Consider the following 9,788-nt stretch of genomic DNA (forward strand, 5'->3'; position numbering starts at 1 on the left):
GACAAGAGCGGCGAGGTCTATCGCGATAGCTTAATTTCTCTATCGAGTAAAAGTTATATCGCGATACATATCGTTATCGTTCTATCGCCCAGCTCTACCTACAATAATAAAAAATAATCCCCAAAAATAAGATGACCCCTATGAGCAAGCGCTTGGCGACAGTGGGAAGGAAAAACTCCCCTTTAATGGGAAGAAAGAACCAAGCTCAGGAAGGGGCTGGAGTGATGGGAGAAAGACAAAAGGACAAAAGTGCAAACGTATCAAGTACATAAGGTGTTAAGTACCACAAGGTATATTTTTTTAAAATCAGGAATTTAAAAACATATTTGAGAAGATATTTCCCCCTAAAAAATAGATTAATAGCTTAACTCCATACTCCACCTCCACCCACCAGTGGGGTGCACCTCACAGTTTGCGAACCACTGGTGTATGTGAAAGGAGAAGCTGGTAGAGACAAGCTCGCTGAGTATTATTGAACAGTTTTCTTACTGCCTCTCTTCTCAGCCTTTTCGGTCGGCTCCTGCCTTTCTTTTCCATTTTATTTACAGATTAGTGTAGGTGGGATTTAATTCTCCTTTAGGCACAATCTATGCAGTGAAGAAGAGAGGCAAAGGGGTGCTAGCACTGCAGATAGTACAGTACAAATGCTCAACAAGACATTAGTAATGGCAGCTTTCTGGGACACATTTTAATTTGTCTGTTGGGCGGTTATTGTTGCACAACTAATTTTACTCTTGACATGTTTTTTGTGTCAATCTAGAAAAAAAGTCTAAAAGAAAGTGACTAAACCAGGGAAAAGACTTATTTAGCATTGATTTTAAATGAGATCCCTGTGAGCTGAGAAAACGGGGTAAATATGAATATTTTGTACAAAATGTTACCCCATGAAAATGGCCCAACATTATATAATTTAATAAATTACTGGTTTCACATTTGGTTCAAACGAAAATAATAGTATCAGAGCAGCCTTTCAAAACCTATTATTATTTATTATCTAAGAAGGTAGATAATAGTCTCTTGAATGTGAGCCACCATTTAATTCCTCTGTGCATGTCACAATACCTCTGTGATACTAGCTCCACTGTGGTTTGTTCACACAGCAGGCTGTATTTTCTCAAACGATGACTGAGCTTTGATAGATATTATCGGGACACGACCAGCCCCAGTTCAGTCTCCCCCCTGTCCTCCAGACCTGCAGATGATGCATTGAGCATGAGGCCCATGTTTGGTGTGATTTGAATGAGTAAGGCTTCATTTCCAGGTTGCGACATGTCTATCATGTAGTTTTGTCAGGGAGGGTTCCACTCGGCTGGTCTGGTCAGCATGGCCGAGCGCGGTGCTGATGCTCGGTGACAGATGAGGCTCACTTCTGCTCTGCCGGCTGTGTGGCTAGACAAGGTAAATGTTACCCAGCCAGTCGACAGATCTGAAATAGTGCCACTTAAGTTAATGCCACTCTGAGGAATCCATCTGGGTGCCAGAGCCAAAACAGGCAGCAGAGGGAACAAAAGGGGGAGTAAATTCATAGGGCTTTGATGAATTGTGAATTCTGATATGCAGCATATTGATTAAGCTGTTCTTTTGTTCCCACCTATTTGCCAGTCCATCTGTCTGTGAGTGGGATTTAGTAAAAACCAGGCCAGATTTGGTAAAAAAAAAAAAGGGGAAAAAAAGGTTTTAATAATTCAGTCAGACCAGCAGCTTGTGAACAGGCATGCCAGACAACACCCTAGGCTGTTAAGGGGGCCCCCAACAGTTGTCCTCAGTTGGAAACCTCCCCTAGGGCATACGAAAAATCCCATTAGGTCCAGAATGGGAGTGTGTCGCATTGCTTTAATGAGCAGGTTGTGACGTGATGTTTGCAGTTACTACTTTGTAATTTAAACCCATACATAGATGAATATTGCATTATTTATGGTTGACTAATAAACGATTATGATATTTGATCTATTAGCCTTTGGCAGTGATCTGCGCTTTTTCCCAATGCCCTTCTAGTTTTCCAGGTGTCCATTGCTGAAATTGATATGAGGTAAACAATGCGTCTCAGCGAACCTCCAAATAGTGTCTGAGTCAGGAGCGTGTTCAATTCTTCAACCTGTTATAATCCTGTTGTCTTCCCCCCACTGTGCTGAGTGCATAGCCAAGCCCAATCAAATTAAAATGGAAAACGAATAAAGTATTTGATTAAAACTCATTATGAGGAGCTGGTACAAATCCTGTGTGGTGATGTTGCAATTCCTTAGCAATATCATGCACTCACCTTAGACTAGCTACACTCAAATCGTTTGTTTTTTTCTAAGATGTACCACTCCATCACATTAAAGGTCATCATCACATGTCACAAAACATCCTAATAATTCCTTTATTTCTGTGATTTATTTGTAGGATCAGCCTTCCTGCCTCAGCTTTCACATCCTCTGCAAACTCCAGTGGTGTGAAAAAGTCTTTGCCCCCTTCCTGATTTCCAAGTGTTGTGAATATTTGGCACCCTCACATGTTTCAGATCCTCAAAGTAAAAAATGCACAATTCTGTTTTTAAATGTTGATTTCACTGATTAAGAGAGAAAAGTTGTCCAAACCTACCTGGTCCCGTGTGTAAAAGTAAGTGCCCCTCTTGTTTAATCATGAATTATCTGTGATTAACCCCTGTTTTTGTTTAGTTTCACTAAACATACTCAGGCTTGATTACTGGCAGACCAAAGGAGACCAAGGAAAAAAATAAAACCAGGTACGTCTCACATTTGCCAAAATACATCACGATGATCCCCAAGACATCTGGGAAAATTGTATCTGGACCGATGAGGCAAAAGTTGAATTCTTTGGAAGGTGTTTGTCCCCTGATGATATGGCAAAATCAGTGTTTACTTTCAACCATTTGCTTAATGTCTTCCTCACCTCGCCATATGTGATGGTGTTGTTATAGATTCGCATCTCTGGGTAGACGTGTTCAAGGTACCAGCGGAAACTCCGACATTGCAGCCTTTTCCTTAAGGCCAAGCGCTCCGAGACATCCCCGAAATCAACCCCAGGGTTCTGTCAACAAATGGTACAAAACAAAGACAAACACGCATGAAAAAAGCCTCTTAGCCAGCAGGCATTTTAATTATTAGAGTGAAAGCTGCTTGAGAAATGGAATATGCGAGAGTGTCGAGGTGCTGAAAAGAAAAGACCAACCTTTTAGTTAAGAGCTGGATAGATGCACCTGTCATGAAGGACCTTCATTGTTCTTTCATTACACGTGATTCAAACTCTAATCAGCTGCTTAATTATGAGCCCTCACGGCCATGCCGGCATTACGGAGGTGGCTTCCTAGATTGATTGGGGGAATGCCTAATAGCTGCACTACCTGGCACTGAGGCTTGATTCAGACGCATGCACACACACATGCAGCCATCTACTCTTCAGTCAGTTCGCCCCCATCTGTGTTGGAATCCACAGTCAGCTGCTGAACGTGCTTCCAACATCTGTTAATAATAAATTCTAGATGGAAATATCCACTTTTTGTAGCAACCATAAAGCGACACTAAAAAATGCATTCAATTTCAGTGAGATGTTGTTTGGTGTTTGGACTTGGAGCCGGCCGCTCTGGTGAATCATAAAGCCTTCCCCCACCAAGGTAATTGTGCTCTCAGCAGGTACCTTAGACAATAACGAAAATCAGTGATTGTGTATAGGGCGAGGCTGGGAGGAGAGGGAGGGGGGTAGATGGAATAATCGTAGTTAGGCCTTTCTACTGTACACAAAATAACTCTGCGCCACAGGACAGCCGAGGTAATAACATGCCATGCCACTGTGCTTGTAATTACACTCAAGAAGGGATGTGGTCTGATTGACTACTTTGTCAAAGGTGCTGCCACCCCCAGCTCCCACATTTCGACTCAACATTTCCAGGCGGCATGCAGGCATCAGCAGCGTGCCGCACCAGTGTGTGACGAGCCCACATCCTGTAATTATTTTGTTAGGGATGTCAGTGAGCTGTGCTGGACGGCTTTCTTGAGGCCTTCACTGATGTCCTTCACTGACTATCATCTCATTCTGCATGGCTGAAGAGGCAATTAGGATTCAATATTAAACTCTTTATTAATGAAAATAGCTGTTTATTATTAGACTCTTGAAAGCAATTAAATGAAACTGATACGTATGAAACTAGACTGATTGGAAATGAGGCTAATCTCCTTCACTTGATGTACCTCTCTCATCTGTTTGGAAAGAGCATCTACTGCTTTCTGCCTGTGCTCTGCTGCCAGTGTGAAGGTCAAACGGGATGAAATCTGAATTTTGAATTTCTATTGACTAGCGTCTCCAGAGGCCTGGTTGCATGTCTGAATGAGAAAGTGTGACAGGAGGAGACGGGGCAAAAGAGAGCTCGTGGATTTCAATGAGGGTGTAATCTAAGACAGAGAAAAACTTACATTCATGGGAATGTTCCAGGCCATGTAGACGTGGGATTTGTATTCGTCCATCCACACCTCAGCGGCTCGCAGGGCATTGCGCTTGGCGTAGTAATCTATGTCATTGTTGTAGGGTTTTTTGGTGCGCTCGATATGGGCCACTCTGGCGCACGGGAGGACTTCCATGCTCCCACCACACTGCCACACCTACACAGCAGAAAGAAAGAGTTCAGATCAACAGCTACACAGCTCCCGCCTAATGTAGAGGCCAATCAAACTACAGGCATTGAGGTTTAAGGATAATTAATTTAATTTTTTCAAAAAATACTGGTTTGCTGGTTATTACAACTTGGTTTTGACTTATGTAGAGCTGGCTATTATCCCTTATTCCCTTGCTCATAGTAGATGTCTATATAATCTGATGTCTTTTTGGAAATACAGGAATCCTTCCTCACTGGCTTTATAAAACTCAGATTCTACTAGAGAAAGGTATATTTTGTATGTAGTATTGAACAGAACTGAATTCCACTTCAGAGCAAAAATATTCATTAAAATATGAAGTTAAATGTTGAAAAGCCACATGCAAACAGCCTTGGCAGAAGCACAAATGAGGACTCAAATAAATGCATTTGATTTTTTTTTAATGACTTCTCATAGTGGAGTGAACAAGGTCAAACAGGCATCTTCATTAATTTGTCCATGGTATCATGGTCATACTTGAGCTTGCTGCAATTTATCTCCATCAGCGAACTGCTTGAAAAATATAAGATACATGCATCGACACAGAAATCTGCTGCACATTTAGGGTCACAATCTTTATCCACCATTCAAAGCGACAGAGTGCAGCATAGGTTTTCATTATTAAAGAGGAAAAACATACTTGCAATTAGTTTACAGCTATGTTATGTCCTTCTTCTTGTTTCTAACATAGCACACGTGTTCTCAAAGATGCATTTAGTTGTTACATTATTACATATTTATTTATATTATTTGCTGAAGTGAGCGACAAAATGAGGGACAAATGGATTTGTAAGCCTATGGCTCATATTGTAGATACAGTCTTCATAGAGGTACCTATGACAACTGGAGAACTCTGATGCCACGGAGTGCTGTGCATATGACACTGAAAAAGAGGGATATACTGCTTGAAGCCAGGCAGTGAAAAATGCCTTCTTTAAAAGCATCAATCACAGCTCAGAAAACTGATTGATTGCAGACTGTGTGATGTTGTGACCCTCGACTGACATACTCAATGGAAAGCTACAGTGGCAGGCAGTCACATGGGAGTAATGCACCCATTTCTTTCAGTGCCAGAAAAGATTTGAATTTTAAAACTCTCTGCAAAAACACATCCATATCTTCAAATCTCTGCCATGGTGTTACAAAGTGCCTGAGCAATTTCTCATGCCGTATCACTGGAAGGCCACAGCATATGGTATGTCCTTCCAGCCGTACAAAATATCACCGCCTCCACCACCCACAGTCTCTTAATGACAATTGCCACAAAGCGTAACAGATGTTCTCATTCATTAACTTCTCTATGACCCCAAAACGATACCCCCTGCTTGGTGTTTAAGGAACATGCTGCTGCAAAACTATTTTCTCAATTAAGTGCAGATCTGGGATGATACCCGTTTTCTGCACATCATGCTTATTGAATGTCATGTGAAAAGATGTGAATAAATACAGCGTCTGTTTTTGGTCATTTTCAAAATAATGATATATGATTCAAACTCTTGATCTGTATTTCCTTCCATGATTCTTAAAGTAAGACTAAAAGAGTACTACTGAACTCTGAAGGCACTTCATGATGCCATTTGGAAACCTAAAAGTGCTAAGCAAAGGCCCTTTCACCAATGGTAATTTAAAAATAGTCAGAGATTCCTGCTCCCAGTGATTTATTATTAACAACCTGTGACCAGATGCAATCAAGAAATGTTTGAGGTGTGTAGCTGGATGTTTATCTGTAGGCCAGATCATCAGTGAGTAGTGCCAAGTATTGGGGAGGTATGACAGGATAGTTAGGTAAAGGACAAGTATGGATTTTTTTTGTATGAAGTTCTTAAAATATGTCTCCATTTATAAACTATCTATCAACCCCCAACCTCTATGGCAGGGGTAGGCAACTCCAGGCCTCGAGTGCCGGTGTCCTGCAGGCTTTAGATCTCACCCTGGGTCAACACACCTGAATCAAGTGATTGGTTCGTTACCAGGCCTCCGGAGAACTTCAAGACATGTTGAGGAGGTAATTTAGCAATTTGAATCATCTGGTGGATCAAGGACAGATCTAAAGCCTGCAGGACACCGGCACTCGAGGCCTGGAGTTGCCTACCCCTGCTCTATAGGATGGTAGCGTCTCCCCCAACATTGTCCCCACATATTTTAATCCATCCATCCATCCATCCATCCATCCATCCATCCATCCATCCATGCATTCTTCCAACCATCCATCCTTCCATCCATTCATCTGTCCATTCTTCCATCCATCCACCCATCCATCCTTCTATCCATTCATCCGACCATTCTTCCATCCATTCTTCCAACCATCCATCCTTCCATCGATTCCCGCTTATTTGGGTTTGGGCCGCAGGGCCAGTAGTCTAAATAGCATAGCCCAGTCTTTACTCAACTGGCAACCTCTTCCAGCTCATCCAGGAGGATGCAGAATTGTGAGAGATACAAGCTTTCCAGCGTGTGGTGTGTCTATCCCAGGGCCTCCTACGATGAGGACAATGCCCCAAACCCCTTGCCTAGGAAGCATCCTACACAGACGGCCAAAGCACCTGAACTGGTTCCTTTCAACCCCAAAGTTAGCAGTTTTAACAATCCCTGGATTTGTTTATTAAGGGAAAAAGCATGTCTGTACAATATAATGTAAGTTACATTTTTGTTATTCTCAATAATTCTAATGAAATGTTGTTTGAATAAACCAAAGAGATGTGTCTAAACAGCTTTTTTCTTAGAAAATGGTATCCAAGCTGTGGTGTGTGGTGCATCATTTTGGGAGTAGTTTAATCCACATTGTTCCTTTGATATTCTGGCAGCAAGGCGGAACACGTGGGCTTGACTCAAAATAAACTCCTGTACAGTGTTCACTGTAATGAAGAAACATGTCACCCAGGGAAACTGCATGACTCAGTTGTTCTTTAATTGTTCAAACAACAGAGCTTAATGGCACAGGCAAAAAATATGTTTTGGGTATGAGCATTCTTTTTAGTGGGCTAAATTCATTAGTGGCTTGTGTAAATTTCAGAATAGGAAATAGATGGAAAATTCTCATTTTATGAAAGAATGGATATGTCAGTTCACATTAACACTACAGATACCCTAATGTTACACGTTGCTGTAGTGCTAAAGGGAGTCTGTGAGGTTGTGCTTAATTGTATGTTAATAAGGGCAATCACAGCATCTGTCCTCTCAGTTGCTTCAGCTGTATCAGTGGTGAAGTAGTTCGCTGGAGCTGACCTGAGCTTAAAAACCTCTATTGACTGACTGACCCCTCTTCTTCACTCCTGATGATCCACAATGACCTTGGCCTAAAAAATCCATTAGTACTTTGGAGCAGGGTTTACCTGCTTTGCTGCTGCTCATGACAAATGCTGTTTTTCTGCAACAGTCTTCATGGTTGGCGACTTTGTGTGGGTGTGAGTGCAATACCGATTTAATGGGAAGCCTTTAGTCCCTGCAGATCCCGCCCGTTTCCTTTGGAAACATAGTAAGCTCTGCGTAATGCTGTGTTTCTTTGGTTTCCTGCTCCAAATTGATTGTATGTGAGTAAAAGTATCAGTGTTTTAACCACTTATGAAGCACTCGTGGATAATTGAAAATGTGTGCAAGTGAAATTGCGGTTAGCAGCTTTCCTGGCGCTGAAAGCAAACTGCGGATCAATATTTCCTCAACCACTTGCAAGGGTCAGAAAGCTGTGTGCTAGCTAGTTGGCTAAACAGACTAAAGCTTTGTTGCATTAATTTAAACTTTTATCTTTAAGCTTCAAGTAGAGTTTCTTGTCTAAAATGATGCATTTGTTTGTCTATAAGAAGCAGGAGACAAATTATTTTTTATTTTTTAATTTCCATGTTACAAATAAATACATAAATAAATGAAATACACTGAGTACCAGCTGTTTCTCTTCTTTGCTTTAGCATGGCAACAGTAATACACTCCACCGCTCATTATTTCCCTTGTAACAGCCAGACCTTTCATCTTATCTCTATAAGCAGCTCTCATTCTAATTATATTACTGTATATTTCACAGCAGGATTTGTTGCAAATTAAAAAGCCATCTAAACTCCCACAAACTATTAAGTATGTATATAAAAAGATTCTGTTTAACATTTTTCTTTAATTATTGCAGGTGTTTCTAATTTATAGGACTGAAAAAGACGCATTTCAACAGCAGCAACAAAAAGATAGCGGTCGTGATCAAATGGACCTGCTTTACGTGTTTCAAGCATAACATTTTATGTGCTTCCTCTATGGTGAAACCTGAAAGGCTCTGGATGTTTTCTGCATGCATTTTATCTAACGTGGTTTATCTTTATTGCCAATATCATTTATCCCTAATTATTATATTCATTCATGTTTAACATTATAATTATAATTTCTTTAATCATATCAAATCACATTATCATGGCATTACAAGTGAACGGAAAGGGAGTAATAGTTTGAAGTGACCTTTCAAGCATAGGTTTCTAATACAGTGAACTTCATTTGATCCAGGTGGACAAAGGCTGCCTCTATTTGTTTTCTGCATAATTCATTTCTATCTGGACTGCAATCTTCTCAAAGTCATTTTGATCCTCCATCAATTATTTACTGCATTTGTCAGTGATGATATCTGCTTGTTAACTGCATGCTAATAAAGTTTCCTGCTTCTGAGATTTAATGGTGATAACATTTCAACAGATAAAGGTCCAACAGCTTTTTCACAAGGTGATACTTCAAATGCCAATGAGACAAGGAAATATCATTTGTAAGTCTGAAGCTAAAATAATAATGTTGTTATTTACAGGGCTAGGCCCAGGATCTTATGATTCTGGAAAGCTATTAGGGCCATGTCTTTTTTCATGATTCCAAGCTGAATAATGTTAATCTGACTGGAATCTGTCTGGATGATTTATTAATTGGATGATGATGTAGTTACACTGTAGCAAAGCTTAGACTAGGTTCAGGTCCATGCAGTGCTAAAACCGTTTCCCTTCCCCTATAGGCTGTCTGGTTGCGTCTCACACTGTCTGGGAGCTCACCTGGTTTAGAAAGCAGCCAATATGCCAAAGGCTAGGGGCCTGGATTTGAGTCTGCTCTGGATCTTTCATTTCCTTTGTGTCATTGCCCCCACTCTCTCCCTGGTCTCCTGTTTGCTGTCTGCACCGGCCTGTCAGAAAAAGCCTGAAACTC

The 9,788-nt window shown here is 41.0% G+C and overlaps 1 protein-coding gene across 1 annotated transcript in view; it reads right to left on the reverse strand.

Annotated features, from left to right (window-relative positions):
• Positions 1 to 9,788, reverse strand: part of galnt9 (polypeptide N-acetylgalactosaminyltransferase 9) — a 105,811-nt gene that overhangs the window by 18,621 nt on the left and 77,402 nt on the right. Inside the window, exons 7-8 of the mRNA XM_005733571.1 lie at positions 4,413 to 4,598; positions 2,896 to 3,033 (exon numbers count right to left, since the gene is read on the reverse strand). Of these exons, the coding sequence (XP_005733628.1) occupies positions 2,896 to 3,033; positions 4,413 to 4,598 (324 nt within the window). The remainder of the gene's footprint in view (positions 1 to 2,895; positions 3,034 to 4,412; positions 4,599 to 9,788) is intronic.

Source organism: Pundamilia nyererei, unplaced genomic scaffold (genome assembly GCF_000239375.1).
Source record: "Pundamilia nyererei isolate P.nyererei 1_Seehausen unplaced genomic scaffold, PunNye1.0 scaffold00053, whole genome shotgun sequence".
Classification (NCBI taxonomy): domain Eukaryota; kingdom Metazoa; phylum Chordata; class Actinopteri; order Cichliformes; family Cichlidae; genus Pundamilia; species Pundamilia nyererei.